At 41.2% G+C, this 16,158-nt stretch overlaps 1 protein-coding gene across 5 annotated transcripts in view; it reads left to right on the top strand.

Annotated features, from left to right (window-relative positions):
- L3mbtl3 (L3MBTL histone methyl-lysine binding protein 3) overlaps positions 1 to 16,158 on the top strand; it is a 99,423-nt gene that overhangs the window by 14,512 nt on the left and 68,753 nt on the right. For all 5 annotated transcript variants that reach the window (XM_021173941.1, XM_021173942.2, XM_029482882.1 and 2 more), the window contains exon 2: positions 8,636 to 8,752. In XM_021173941.1, the coding sequence (XP_021029600.1) occupies positions 8,651 to 8,752 (102 nt within the window). In that variant the 5' untranslated portion in view covers positions 8,636 to 8,650. The remainder of the gene's footprint in view (positions 1 to 8,635; positions 8,753 to 16,158) is intronic.

Below are 16,158 nucleotides of genomic sequence, written 5' to 3'. Positions count from 1 at the left end.
TAATGTCCTCATATTGGATAACCACTTAGGAGCCACATCCCTGGGGAAGACTAAGTCTCCTTCTCCAAGCAATCATTAGTTGCCTGTAGTTCATACTCTAGGGGTGGGGCCTGGTGAGATTTCCCTGATCCATGTTGACATATCAACTGGAGGTATCATTTTGTATGTCACTATGGCTCAGGCACCCTTATCATATCGTTGTGATTTCATGACTGTAGCGTCCCTGTAATATAGACAACATGCAATCTCACAGCAGACATCCTGGTCCTCTGGCTCTTAGTATGGCTCTGCCTCCTTTTCTATGACACTTTAGCCTTAGCTGTAGAGGTTGTGTTGTGCATGCAATACTTGGGGGTGGGCACCACCCAGTCAAATATTTTCTCATTTGACCAGTTCTATAATGGTCTGTGTTTGAAAAGAACTACTTTTAATGTAGCCATCTTAGCATCTTCTAATATAGGTTTGAACAAAAGTGGTTCATGATAGTAGTAGTTGAAATAAACTGGGGGTGGGGTGGGGTGGGGTGGGGTGGGGAACACTGTTTGATTATTTAGGTTGATTGCTTTTGTTTTTCGTTTTATAAAGGTTTTCCTACCGTAGCCCAGACTGTTCTGGAGCTCACTATATAGTTCAAACAGGTCAAGAACTTTAGAATCTCTCCCACTTCAGAGTCTCTAGTGCTGACATCACGAGCATGAGCAACCACATCTGGCTGGCTGTCTCTAAGATCACTGAACAATTTTCATATTGTCTCCAAAACCTTATAAACTAAACAGTTAGAATAGGCTTATATTGTGTTTGACTGTTTTCTTGGGGAGATAGAGACCTTTCTAGCATATTACCTGGCTTGCCTAATCTTCATAGTTAGCTAAGAAAAATGAGGAGCTGGCAATGTAGAAAAGGTGAGAGAGGAGGAGGGGGAGGAGGAGTGGGGAAAGGAGGAAAAGGAGAAGGAGAAGGAGGAGGAGGAAGAGGAGGAGGAGGATGGTCATGGTGGGCAAACAGTGAAGGAATGACAAGGTTTACCTGATGGGGCCTGGAGGAGGCTTAGCACTTTCATACACAGCCCTGCTAGGTGAGCAGCACAAACCAGTTGCTAAAGAATGATTTCTTTCTTTCTTTCTTTCTTTCTTTCTTTCTTTCTTTCTTTCTTTCTTTCTTTCTTTCTTTCTCTCTCTCTCTCTCTCTCTCTCTCTCTCGCTCGCTCGCTCGCTCGCTCGCTCTCTCTTCTGAGTGGGTCTCATGATGTAGCCCCGTCTATCCCGGAACCTTTATAACCCAGGATGGCCTTGAACTCCCAAAGATCCAGCTTTCTCTGCCTCTGCCTTCCCAGTTCCAGGATTAAAGTGTGTTCCACCACACTCAGCAAGCATGTTCATTGATCTTAAGCAGGCCTTCCTACCTCTGAGTGTGGCAGTTTTTTTCCAATGTACTGGCACTCTTTTACACAATTGTCATTCTGTTTGGTTCATGGTAATGATTTTAGTGCCCCTGATTCACGCTCACATAAGGGATTAAGGTGTGCTATCTTTGTAACCAAAGCCTAGGAAGATAAATGTCGGTCTCCATCAGGCAGTAATACGTCAGGCCTCTCCTGTGAGTCACACACCTTTAGTCATGTTCTCTGAATTTTAATGTGATTCTGCTTTGAAGTAATGTATCCCCCATTGAATAACCTGGGCTTACAACCTTAGCATCGCTATACCTTAATTTTGAAATTGCATCTGTTAAATGAAAAATGTAGCGTGGAGCTTCAAACAAAGAAACTATAACATGATAGTGGTCATTTAACTGACTCTTTTTGGTTTGCTTTATCGTTTTGTGGTCCTAGGAACATATAATTTTAGGCAAGCACCATACTGCTGGACTACACCCTAACCCTTATTTAAGTTTTGTTTTATTTGTTTGTTTTTAGTTATAAAAATTCTTTGGTTTTGATTTTGTGTGTGTGTGTGTGTGCATGTGTGTGCGTGTGTTCTGTGGGCTCACACCATATATATGGAGGTCAGCGGTTGATATCCAATGACTTTCTTGATTATTCTCAGCATGATCTCTTGCTTGAGGTCCCAGCTTCCTCTGCCGCTCTCCGCTTGCTGGTGTTAGGATCAGGGGAAGCAGTGAGCAGCGTGGATGTTGTGGATCTGAATCTAGGCCTCAGTCCTTCGGGACCTGGGCTTTTCACCGAGTCATGTTCCCAGCCCCTGTCTCTTTCTTTACTCTTTCTGAGCACCATCTTGGTGTTCCTCTCACTATAACTTCTAGAGTTGTGCCTTGAGCATGATTGGCCAGATGACACACGGCTTTGATGTCATCCTGGTTGGCTCCTTCCACCTGCTGCTCCAGACTTTGGGTGGGAGTTGGGCCTCTCTTTTCTTTTCTTTTGTGCTGAGCAGTTGTGTTCAGAGGACTCTTATCTTCTCTCCATCTCGTCTCTTTCCTTCAGAGTCGGCTCCAGAAACTTCTGCCTGTCTCACAAAGCCTCTTTTATCTGCTCATGGCCGAAAACAAACAGGTGGCATGAAAGGCTGTCTAGTCAAAGTGAGATGAGTCGGTCTATGACATTTGTGAGGGCTAGGTCCCAAGCCACCTTCAATTCTCAAACTACGTTCTGTGAAATCGCTAAAAGAAGACCAGAAATAATCTCTCTAGGCCCTCACTACGCATCTCTCTTGTTGAGTGATCTTTATGGTGTCGAGCACTAACTGAAATAAATTTGCACATCTTTTCTACTGATATTCTTTGGAAGGCTTAGTGGCTGTGTTCACACGATGTGTCTGAGTCATCGCATTTGACATTTCTGTCTTGAGTTGATCTGAAACGTCTATCTTGTGGCCAGGGCCTATGGCTTTCATAAACATGTCCACGTTCCCTTTATTCTGTCGTCAACACTAGACTCCACTAGTAGTTAATTTTGCTTGTATGATTTCTTTTTTTAAAAAAGTTTTATTTTAAAAATCATTTTATTTGCAGCGTTCATAGCAGTTAAGAATAAGCTCTCTGACTAAGAGCCTTACCTGGACCTAGGCCAGGTCTGGCAATGCGCGCCTGCCCCTCAGCTCATGGAAGAACCATGTCTCTGAGGAAGGAATGATTAGGAAGTCTCACCACAACTTCAGGGGTTGATCAGGATGATGGGGCTGTAAACCCTGGGTCTGGGGGTGCATCTGGTCTTTGCCATCTGTTATACTGATAAGCATGCACTTAGAGTTAACACCTCTCTCTCAGTAACCCAAGAGCTTCACAGGGCTAATTCTCCCATAGCGACTTCTACACCATTTTTTTCTCTTGTTGACATTAGTAGCAAATATTTTGGTGGGAAGACATGCCTCTTATAATATACTTTTAAATAAGCGTGAAGCAGGATTTAACATTTATATATTATATTTCTATCATAACCTTTTTTTCTTTAAAAGCCTACAGCACCTGGTATTCCCAGGTGGCCTCCCATCCAAGTACTAACCAGGCCGGACCCTGCTTAGATATCGTAACTTTTGAATGTATTGTTTTAACATTAGTTTTAATTTTAACACGGAGAAAACTCAATGTGGCTGTTGTTGAACACTGTCTCCCCTCCTTTTGGACACAGCTGGAATTTCCAGTTGCTGACAGACCCTTCTAAACATAACATGTACATACAGGGGAAATACTCCAAATCTCCTTTGGTTTTATACAAATGGTAGCACAGCATTGTTGTACTTTGCTTAAAATTAGTCATATTAATTCTATCTTGAATTATTTCTACATTAGAATTGAGTTTCCTCTTTGCCTTTCCCTGTGGCATTTTATACCATGGCGTTGAACTGTTGTAACTCTCTACCTACGAAGAACCCCTGGATATGGGTTTTATACACACACACACACACACACACACAAGTATCTAGTAGGATCATTTTCTAGAAGCAGACTTCCTGAGTTGGAGGATAAAGTCTGGGTTGTTAGTTCATAGTACTTTTAACTTATAATGATTATTAGAGGCCCAACCCCCTTCAGCTTCATAACATAAAATATTCGTTGTTTTTGTTTGCTTTGTCTTGGGCTTTCTATGCCTGAGATATCTCCTCAGTCTCCTCACATGGGTTTTCTGAGTGTATGATGCTACTTGAAGACAGATTTGCCTACATAGAAGCACTGTACACACACTCCTCCCAAAATAAACAAAAACAAAGGAAAAACAATCTGGTCTTATTAACATCTAATGGGACAGTGATATTAACATCATGTGGGGCGGGTTCATTAGTCAGGGCTACCAGAGACTTGGCTAACTTGAGAAAGTGAGATGGTCCATTTAATAGGGAGATGCTCTCAAGGGAGGGTCAAGTTGGATAGCTTTGGATTGGAGAAAAGGAAGTAGGAGGTGGGGAGTATCTGAGGATAGTGCCCCATACCATTTTGTTTGCTGTACCGTTCTAGCTGGCAGGAGAGCACTGGGAGACAGTACCCTTGGTGATTGACTCCCATGGTCAGTGAGGTCACATTTTCTTTCTTTCTTTCTTTCTTTCTTTCTTTCTTTCTTTCTTTCTTTCTTTCTTTCTTTCTTTCTTTCTTTCTTCCTTCCTTCCTTCCTTCCTTCCTTCCTTCCTTCCTTCCTTTCTTTCTTTCTTTCTTTCTTTTTAGTTTTTTTGAGACAGGGTTTCTCTGTATAGTCCTGGCTGTCCTGGAACTCACTTTGTAAACCAGGCTGGCCTCGAACTCAGAAATTCACCCGCCTCTGCCTCCCAAGTGCTGGGATTAAAGGCATGTGCCACTACTGCCCGGCACGTATACTTTTGGGAATCAAAAGTTGCACTGGTTTACTTGTTGACCCTCTGAACACCCAAACTGCCCTATCTGACATCATTTGTGGCTGGAAAGCATGAAAAGGGACTGACTCGGGAGGAAATACTGGCTCTTTCCTGGTAGCATGGTCATGGTGCACCTTTATGGTGCTTTCTTAGGGAATCTCAGCCTCATTTGCCAAGAGATTTGAGACCGGCATTTTGGCACTATGAGATGCTGTTTGTGGCTTATATCGCTCTGTTGTACCTTCTGACTCCTGACATACAGGGCAGGAACAAGAAGTAAAGGCTTCTGTGTGTTTGTGTGTTTGTGTCCATGTGCACAGGGGAAGAGTTAAACAAGAAAGACTTGGATGTCATAAAATAAACAGCTTTTCTTACAGTGTTGCTGCTGTTCCTCCTGAGCAGTAGGTGGTGGGTGGGAAAACACTTCATCTGCTGTAGCTCTTCAGACGTCTGTGACAAAGTAGCTGGTGATTTCAGATGGAGATGTTAGGAAAGACAGTGTGGTGAATGTCCTTTATTGTAACGGCTCAGAGGACACATCCATGGACCTGAGCATGAAGGCAGTGGATGGGAACAGTGTTTACCAGTTTTGCTGGGTCTTTGCAGGCTGAGTTCACTGTGTAATATTGTAATATTGTAATATTGGTGTATTAAAGCAGAAGCACATTTACGCATTTCATAAAGTCCACAGTGAACTTTTGCCACAGCTCTTGGAGAGTGCCAAGCAGGTTCTAGTGCTGGGATGTTTGTGCCTGCCTGCCTTAGGTAGGGGAAGGCCAAACACCCTGGTTACTCACTGTTTACCCAGCAGGGGTGTCAAGTTCTATCCATACCACTCTTCTACAACACTGCCAGTGTCATTGAGATCTGAACGAGGATTCATTCACCACGGAAGTACCAGTCTGTCCTGGCTTGTTTATTGTCAGTAGGGCATTTTCTTGATTAACGATTGGTGTTGGAGGGCCTAGCCCTCTGGGAGCAGTATTCCCCCTGGGCCTGTGGTCCTAGGTAGTAGAAGAAAGCAGACCATGAGGCATAAGCTAGGCTAGGAAGCAGCAGTCTTGCGAGCTCTCTGCTTCAGTTTCCTGCCTTGAGTTCCTGCCCAGACTTCCCTGTGTCCTGAGAGTTGTAAGATGATAAACTCTGCCCTCCATGAGTTGTTTTGGGTAATGGTGTTTTATTACAGCAGTAGAAACAAAATCTTAATTCATTTAATATTTTCAATTTCCCTCACATAATTGTCCCCTGACCTCTCCTGCTCTGAGGATTAAGTCTTAGTAATGTATAATTCCGTCCTTGTGATGGACACTTCACACACTGAGAAATATCTTTTGGTTGATATTTTATTTAAAGCAACGAGGGGGAGAAAGAACAATGGCACATCTGGAAATTCTCAAAGGAAGAAAGTTTTTACAGACTGTTTAGGGAATGCGTATGACATTGAAAGACTAACTTGTGAAGTCTTGAGCCTGGCATCGTGGTGTGAGCATGTAATTTCATCATTTGGGAGACTGAGGCAGGAGGATAAAATCAAGGCCAGCCTAAGCTTCATTCCAAGTTTTGAACAGCATATTACACAACAATATTCTGTCTAAAGAAAAAAACAAAACAACTTGAAAATATGTAAAATCAAGAATATACATGATTCACCAAAGATTTGACCTACAGCTGGACAGTTCCCAGCACACTAGTTTTATCTGGCCACTTGAGTTTCACTGATTTGTTGAACACAAATTTCTCATATGCCTTTTTACTTATCCATTTTTGTCTGAATCACTAAAATATAAAAAGAGCTTTCCATTTAGAAACAAAAAGCAAGAAACCACATACTCCCTAGTGTGGTGGAATGTCCCTGTAATCCTAGCACATTGGAAGTAGAGACAGAAGACTCATGAGTTTGAGGCTAGCATAGTTGCGGGACTCTGTCTCTTGACCAAATAAAAATGGGCCAGAGGTGGCTCAGTACCTCTGCATCTGATATCCCGAGGTCAACCCTTAGAACCCACATGATGAAAGGAGAGACCTGAGTCCCTTCAAGTTACTGTCTGACCTCCATATGTGCACTCTGGCAGGCAGGTGCCTCAACAGATACACACACAATGAATGTACATAAAATGTAAAGAAAATAAGATAAAAATATTTACTATTGCCTATCATCCCATCTTTAAAAAAGAAAAGCAGTGTTCCTCTAATACTCTTGTCCAGTAATGTTTTTCTTAATAATTTGTAATTCGAGAGTTGGTGCCCCATGACTGGGTACCATGTCTTCTTGTAAATGTGCTTAGATCTAAGTTCCTGGTTGTGAACTCCTCCCCATTTCTTCTCTATGGGGGAAGCGAACGATTCTTCTGGACAGCAGCCACTGTCAGGCTTTTTGGTCTCAAATCTTAATTATTGAAAACCCAAGTAGTTATTTTTCTAATATTCTATGCATATTGATACTTATTGTGTTAAAATAGGTTGATTGATTACTTACTTAAAAATAATGATAGTAAACTTACTGTATGATAATATACATAAACACAATTTTTTTGAAAGGTAGCAAATATACAATAATAGTCGTCGTAAATGGGAGAAGTTGATGTAGTTTTGTACTTGGGCAAACCTTTCTAATGTCCGACTTTATGAGAGATAGCTGGATTCTTATCACTTCGCCTGCCTTTCATCTATTCCAGGCTGCTGTTTTGGCTGAAGTATATGAAGAAGGTCTGGTTTTATGTAGAGACAGGGTTGGAAAAGAGAGGAATATTTTGCTTCTCTTTCAGTAATGGTGGAAATCTTTGATGTCCCAGCAAAACTCCACAAGGGGCAGTCTACCCTAAAAGTGGGTTGGTGTGCAGTTGGAAACCTGATGACTGAGGTTTCGCCCTCTGTTAAAATTTATTCATCTGAGAGTTGGAACCAATCCCTCCCGGGCTTACTGTTGTAATGCTATACCTTAGTCATTTGGAGAACATTTTTCCAATGAACTATATAAATCTTCCAACTGTTGTCATATTTCATTAAGTGTTCTAAGCTTCATTCTCATTCCTGTCACTAGTCCATGTCCTTGGCAAAGTCTTGGCTGTTTGGAACCTTGTTAGTATCATAGTAAGTGTTTCAACTGGATCAAACAAACAAACTTGATTTCTTTCTGAAAAATCACATTCACATTTGCTGTGCTAGTAGGCCAGACATGTAATTGGTAGGTTAATATAGATTAATACGATAGAGTAATACACAATAACAGATTCAAAATGGTGTCTTTTAAATCCACATTTTATTTTGTAGTTCCTTTATCTCAGAAAATGGAATTTTCTGAGACTATAGTTAGCACAGGGCTCAGTTACTTGAGTCAGCTGTTCAAAAATATTAAATGGAACTGTCCAGAAGCAAACAATCTGTGAGTTTTGACGTGGCCCCGAGTAGTGTGAAGTCACAGAGTGTCCCACTCTACTCAGGAGTGAGTCCCCTTTGGATCTAGTGAGCCGGTAGTGCATGCACAAGCCCCTCCCTGCCTGCTAGGTACTTGGTGACTGTCATCTCAGTTATCAGATTGACTGTCCAAGTTCACAATGCTTATTTTCAAGTAAACCTCATTTACTTCACATTGGCCCAGCTGCAATAGCAATGCTGTTGGTGACTTGATTGATGCAAAACAGAAATGTAATATATAGAGGGTTTGGAGGGCCTGAAACCTGCTGGGCAAGTACTCTCCCAGGGTCTCTATCCTCAGCTCCATTCATGATGCTTTGGAGCCGTTGTTTTTAGATGGATGAATCAAGAAAATGAAGAAAGTAAAGGAAGCAGACGTGATAATGATAACTAAATCAATGTGCATGTGAAGTATTTATACTCTCTTTCCCTTCTTCCAGGTTACAAAATAAATCATGACTGAATCTGCATCTAGCACAAGTGGTCAAGAGTTTGATGTATTTAGTGTTATGGACTGGAAGGATGGCGTTGGTACCCTACCAGGAAGTGATTTAAAGGTAGGCTTTCTTTATCATACACATATGTGTTTGTGTGTGTGTATTATATATATGTATATAATACACACATACATATAATAAAAAGTATAAATAAGCACATTTATTTATTTATTTATTGTATCTGCAATCAGCTTGTTTTACAACGAAATACATGAAACAATGTATTTCAATGTATATACATGAAACAAAAATTCAAACCATTAAATAGAGTGTTCTGGCTTCATACAGTATGTGGTATTCTGTAGTAAATTTGTAAGCTACCTTGTAATACTGATAGATTGCCAGGTTTTCTCCCTTGGGTTAGGGGTCTGAAGAATATTTTCAGTATGTTCTTAATCTAAGGAAATCATCAAGACCTTTGAGGAGGGTCGTCTGTTTTTGTTCTATGATGATAATAGCCAATATATATGGCCATGCCAGACCTAGAAAGTCTAGCTTTTTGTATATTTTAGTAATGGCTTTTGTATCTTTGAGTGGGGAACCACAGTCCCTGGGTCCTAGTGTCCTTATATAGAAGCTGGATAAGAAAAAAATGAAAAATTTGAATCAATAGAAGTATTTACTGCCTTTCAATTATCTATACTATAAATACGAATTTTGTGTAATCACTTGTTCACCTGCATATTCTTCATGGGGTCCAGTCTGCCCACTGTATGTTTCCACTCTTCATGGGTCAGTCTGCTCATTGTATATATGCCAGCCTACAATGTGTCTCCAGTCTTTATGGCTCAGTGTACACACTGTATATATGCTTATCTACTGTGTGTCTTCAGTCTTCATGGGTCAGTTTGCCCACTGTCTATGTGCTAGCCTACCATGTGTCTCCACTCTTCACAGGTCAGTTAGCCAACTAGCCTGCTCACTGTATATGTGCTAGTCCCACGGTGAGTCTCTACTTTTCATGGCGTTCAGTCTGCTGAACGTTGTGTATGTGCTAGCCCACCATGAGTCTCCTGCTCTGCTGAGCCTGCGTTAGGACCACCTCTGCTGCTCCATGGAACACAGTTGTGCAAGCTCCCATCGGCCCCTGCTTTTCATTTCTAGTGTGGTTTTGCTCTGATCCTGTCTTTGGGACCTTGAACCTGTCTGTGGCCTGTGGCCTTTTAAACTTTGTGTTTGTATGCAGTCTCTCAGGTGTTTGAACTTCCTGTATCTCTAACAGGCTGTCACTTGGCCTGTCTCTATAAGACTTGTTCTGTGCTGCCTCAAATCGAAAATTTTGCCCCTAACTTAGGCTTCTTGAAATCTAATCCTTTTGATGGCTGCCTAACAAATATCTTAGCCCAGTCCCTGCCCTCACTGATCCTCAAGGGTACAATTTAAACATCTGCCTGCCGTTGGAAAAATGTTTGAGATTTTGGTTGGCTTAGGCTTAATTGAGCCGAAGAGCCAGTGTATGCGATTAAGGAAACAAAACCATTCCAGTGAGGGTTAGGGAAATCTGGAGAAGCTATTTTTAAAAGAGTACCAACATATAGTTAGAACTATTAAATTCTGGCAGTCCTTTATACCATAGGGTAACAGGAGTCCAAAGTAATATATGATCTACTTTAAAATAACTAACAAAGAAGATTTCAAAGGTTTTTATTATGTAGAAATAGAAATGTTTGAGGAGGTAGGAATGCTAATTCCCCCATCTGAACATTACATATTGTGTATGTATATGGGAATAGCATATGGCACTCAGGAGTCTGCACACACACTTTGTATTCACTCAAAATTATTAAAAAGAAGAAGTTCCCAGTTTTGGTTTTGTGTGATGAGAAGTTATAGACTTAGTTAATTCTTCTGGGTCATGACAGCTCTACAGTAAAGGAAGTAAATACAAGGACAAATGGGACTCAAGCTGTTCTGACATTCTCCAGGTGCCACCTGCGTGGCTTGTGGTGGGCAAAGAAAGCTGATAGCATTTAAATAGAAAAACAACAACAAAAAAAGCTATTTTTCAAGCTCCGATCATGTCAGCCATATATTAGCATGTGAACTTTGTCCAGTTGCCTAACGTCAGGGACTGCAGAGGTAGCTCAGCAGTTAAGAGCATGTTCTGTTTTTGTAGAAGACTCTGGTTTGACTGGACAGCTCACATCTTCCTGTAAAGCCAGTGCCAGGGGATCTTTATGAACTCTAAGGGTAATTACACTCACAGCCCCTCCCTCCATCCTCACCACGTACACACAATTAACAATAAAGTAAAACCTATGGAAGAGTCTTTAAAATCCTTACATGTTGTAAGCTTTATCTGAAAAAATGGGAGTCGACAGAATCCATAAACTCACAGGTGTGAGACAGCGGTGATGGTTGGTGAAAGACTGCAAACAGATACAAGCTGCGCATTCTCTGACTATATTATGAAAATTGCCCTTTTCTGTATCTGGCATGCATATTACTCTCCTGTATTTTTATATATGATATGTTTTATATGTCAGGTACACGATGAAATTTATAACTTACTTTTAGTTAACCTTTGGCAAATGGGAAGTTTCCATCCCTAAGAAATCTGGATTGCTTTTTAAGTTTTCTAAGCAATGGATTTTAGAAATTAACCTATTATTTTTATTAAGATAATCAGGCAATTAAGTCATTTAGGGTTTTAGTATCAGGCTTGTTAGATATGACTTTTACACTCATGTAATTATAGGGTAATTACCATGTGTTCAATCTACCTATGGGCAGTCGACGGTTGGATACCTTACTTTAGTAATTTAAAGAGTAGAGGAAAGGCACAGAGGCACTAAGTCTGAACCCACAGCACCCATGTACAAAGCAGCCCAATGGCAGAGGGGGTTGGAGACAGGAGGCTTTCTGAAACTTTATGGCCACCAACCTAATTTTAGGTTTAGAGAGAGGCCTTTTCTCAGTGAAATAATAAGGTGGAGGATGATAGACAGAACACAGACATTTACTTGGCCTCTGTATTGTAGAGATGGTGTATGTAGCAGCATGCATGTTCATACAATACTCACACATACCTCTCTCTTTTTCTGTGTCTTTCTCACATACAAAATACATTATTTATAACCCTTTCAATTTATAGCCTATAGTGTGAAGAGCAAAGGCCAGGCTGCTGCTCTTTAATGGTTTGTGTGTTTAGAGGTGCATGTCATAATAGTTTCCTCTGAGATTTAAACAGTCTACCATGCTCCTTAAGGAGGAAGGTAAACAGCTCAAAATAACTTAAGGAAGTCCCTGAAACTAAACAGATTCACTAGGCTCCTCCCTGCCAGAGTAAACAATAAAAGTTGAGAGTCTCTCTCAGAAGAGAAGTGTCAGACTGCAAAGACCACTCCCATTCTAGCTGAGCTGCAGAGAATTAGGCTAGCAGAGCTGCCTGGAAGTGGTTTAGATCAACTGAGTTATTTGGATGGGACCATTTCTAACCTGTGTGAGTTACTTGCAGACTGTAATCTGGGCTCCCGGTCCCAGCTTTGTGAGGTCTCATCTATGATGGGGTGAACTTTGGTGATTCAACTGCCTTTAAGTCTTTTTGTGCTCCTGTAAGTATCCCCAATAATAAATTTGTTCAGCAAGTTGAACTGTGGTAGTATCTGAACTTTGGTCTGTCGTGGGCTTAGTATTGTCGTTGAGTAGACACATGTGTCTCGACTTCCCAAGAAAAGCTTTGTGATACACCATCTCACTGACTGTGTTACATAGGACTTTGTACATCAAAATCTTGGTTAAGTAGTTAAACAATTAATTTTTTACTAAACCAAAATGCTGACAATTTGCATAATTCATAAAATCTGCTTCTCTGCCCTTGTCACATCCTGGGTTAATTAAACATAATTATTTGAAATAAAGTACAAATATCTTTTTGGATGCAGAAGTGAGAGGAATAGGAAATAAACCCTCCGAGGGAGCGCTTTACCTGCAGTGTATCTCATCATTTCATTTAGCATCTTCTATCTTTTGCTCCTTAGTTATTGCAGCTCTGGGCCAGAGGAGACTGCAATGATTATCGAAACAATTTCTCTTAACACTACCACAGTGCTGTCTAAAAACAGAGCGTGCCAAGATCAACAGACATGGGGAAAGGGTACACATTTGGAGAGGTTGAAAACTTCCTTCAGCTGCAGGAACCAGGAAGCCTTTAAACACCACCAGTTACCATTTGAGCTGAAAATGCTGTTTGGGAGAACTTCTGGGATGGTGCGTGGGAAGAGAGCAGGAGCAGAGCTTCCAGAAGCATCACTTCAGCAGGTCAAGAGATAGCAAGTGCCCACTGCTGGTCAGGGAAAGACCATGCTCATGGCCACAGCATTTCTGCATAAATAAGCTTTAGAGGTTTTATGCAAATTGTTCTTTGAAAATGCAGATACGCTTTTGTAGAGTAAGGGCTCTGGGCTAGCCTAAGGAGAGTTGCCGCTGCAGGAAGGTGCCTGACAGGGCTTCCCAAGGCCAGAGAACTTTCTTTACTTGAATTAATTTTTCTTCTTTCCTTTCTTTTTTTCTTTCTTTCTCTCCTTTTTTCCTCTCTTTCTTTCCCATCCTGATCCCATCTCCCCACACCGATCCAGGCCCCTCCTCTTATTCCCCCTCCCTTTCTCTGCTGAGGAGGAAGCTACCCCTCCCCCATCCTCCCCCCACCTCAAATCACTGCAGGACTAGGCATATCCTTTCCCACTGAGGCCAGACTAGGCAGCCTAGTGCGATGAATGGGATCTGCAGGCAGGTAGGCAAGTCTACCTGAATTTCTAATGTTGTCTGAAATATTTCTCCAGAGAGAAGTCCGTTGAGTCAGAAGTAGCTAAGTCTTTTGGAGCCCTTTGGTATAATGTGGCTCCTCCCCTGACAGGGATACTGTCTTATCTAGTGAGAGCAATTGCTCCTCATCAGAGAGCAGACCTGCAACAGCCCGCTGTAGAATCCAGCACCATCTTCTTAATGCATGGCTTTGCCTTCTCAGTTAATGTTTAAAACAGTGTAGTGACCAGACATCTTTGCCCTTAAAACACATTGGTAATTGGGATTTACGTTTTTGGTTTTTTGTTTTTTCCAACATCCAAAGTAATAAAATGGAAATGGGAACCTTGATAGTTCCTTTTAGTTTTCTAATATTAAAGAGACCCAAAAGAAGGTCAAGAGCTTCTGCCCCTACATGCAAAAATAAAAGGGCAGAGTCTGCAAAGGTGGCTCAGGGCAAGCCAGATAAACAAAGCCTTGTGGCTGTGCAGATATCTGAAGCGTCATGTCATTCTTTCATTATTGACCTGGATGGATTCATATGTAGAAAAAGCTGCCATGCCAACCTTATCTTTGTCTCACTTAATTAATTGCTTTTGTAAAAGTTTATAATTTGCCTGGGCAGTGGTGCTGCACGCCTTTAATCCCAGCACTCGGGAGGCAGAGGCAGGTGGATTTCTGAGTTCAAGGCCAGCCTGGTCTACAAAATGAGTTCTAGGACATCCAGGGCTACACAGAGAAACCCTGTCTCAAAAAAAAAAAAAAAAAAAAAAAAAAAGGTTATAATTTGATATGCTCAGTTGGAGTGTGGAGCACTTGAGAAATTTTATATCACTCCAAAGCCTTCATACAAACTTTGAGAACGCCGGGCGTGGTGGTGCACGCCTTTAATCCCAGCACTCAGGAGGCAGAGGCAGGTGGATTTCTGAGTTCGAGGCCAGCCTGGTCTACAACGTGAGTTCCAGGACAGCCAGGGCTACACAGAGAAACCCTGTCTCAAAAAGCTAAAAAACAAACAAACAAACAAAACAAAAACAAAAAACTTGGAGAACCTGCAACCTTAACTGGGGAAACAGAAGGAAATGTATCGGTCTTTCTGGAATCCTGTCATTGGTCATCTAGTTTCATCAGCACATCCAAAATCCAGGAAGAGAACGCCACCAGAAACTTCAATCTATCTGCCTTTTTACATAGAGTGAGCTGAGCACACTTTGAGGGTTTCATACCCGAGCTGAAGAATCACAGGGAGCGCAGATGTTGTCTAAGTTTTGGGGTTTTAGGGTACCTTTGAGGTACAGTGAAGCTTATGGATCCTAGCCCTGCAAGTGTGCGTGTACCTTCCTTTTACACCTGTTTCATGCATTAGCCCTTGGTGTCCATCCTTGGTCTCTGACTCAGGGCTGTGTCCCCAAGTGACACTGCGTGTCTGCTTTGTACTTAGGCTGTCCGTTATGGCAGTAATGTTAGCAGAGGAGAAGATGGCTAAGGTTAAGTGTGTTCATAGAGATATTATTACCTTTTAACTTCAAGAGTATTTACCCTTCCAAGTGTCGGACCTGCACTTTCCAACAAGAGATTCGGTCTGGTGTTCTTTTTGGGGTGTTTATAATGCAGGGTGGTTTGCAACTTAGCAACCATTAGGATCCCTTCTGTCTACTCTAAATGTCTGGTGCTATTTCTCACATCTTGCACTTGTCAAGTAAGAATATGTTAGTGTGAATTACAAGTAACAAAAGAATTACCCTTCTTAGTGAATCATTGAAAAACTGAACTCAGAAGCGATTTTTGTATCACTTTCTTTAGTATCATTAAATAATGATTGCAGTGGCTTGTTTTATCTACTCTTGCCCAGTAGATGGTACTGTCAGCCTTACTTTGAAGAGTTGCTAGTTGAGTAATTTTTTCTTTTTTTTTTGTGAATTTTAAGTGTTCTTTTTTCAAAAAAGTTAATTTTAGTTCTTGTCCATGAAATGGACTTTCACTATTTTCTGAACTGGCATGGACACTACTTATGCGATGCACATTGCCTGTGAATTTATTTTCAGAATACATAATAGGGAGTAAACATTCCCATATTCCTAAACTATTTCAATTCATTCCATCTAGAAAGTATTTAATGATTTTATACAATGAGTGTGGAATATATATATATATATATATATATATATATATATATATATATCTCCTGCTAACAGCCATGAATCCTGATTGCTATTCTGTTTTATGGAAAATATAAAGAGTGAAGAAAAACATTTAGATCCATGAATTTTTGAGTCAGAGAGAACAGAGTCCCTGCCATGGTACAACAGCAGTGATTAAGCCTTCTTGAATAGAAACCGGTTGGTGCGGAAACCTGCTTTCTGTGCAGCTGGCATGGGGTGACAGGAAGCTTGTAGGGTCAGGAAGGAGAACTCCAGGACTTGGGAGTGACCTTCCTCTTCCGTGACCTGCTGGCATGCGGTAGATTTGTTCAGTTCTTATGGTTATTTATTCATTATCTCCTTGCTGCTTGGGAAAACTGGAGCTAAAGGTGGTGGAGAATTTTTGAGAGTGGTGAAAGAAAATGGAAGTGTGGTGCTGGGGTAGCTTATGCATTTTCATCTTGGATTAAGGAGAAAAGTGATGGGCCATTATGTCCTTCTCTTTGAACTATGCCTGCTTTAGAGAGATGAATCAATTCCTAGGGGGTATAGGGGGGAATTCCCCTTTAGTAACTTTGCTAA

The sequence above is a fragment of the Mus caroli genome, chromosome 10 (assembly GCF_900094665.2).
Source record: "Mus caroli chromosome 10, CAROLI_EIJ_v1.1, whole genome shotgun sequence".
In the NCBI taxonomy this organism is placed as follows: Eukaryota; Metazoa; Chordata; class Mammalia; order Rodentia; family Muridae; genus Mus; species Mus caroli.
This window is presented reverse-complemented; position numbering and strand designations above follow the sequence as displayed.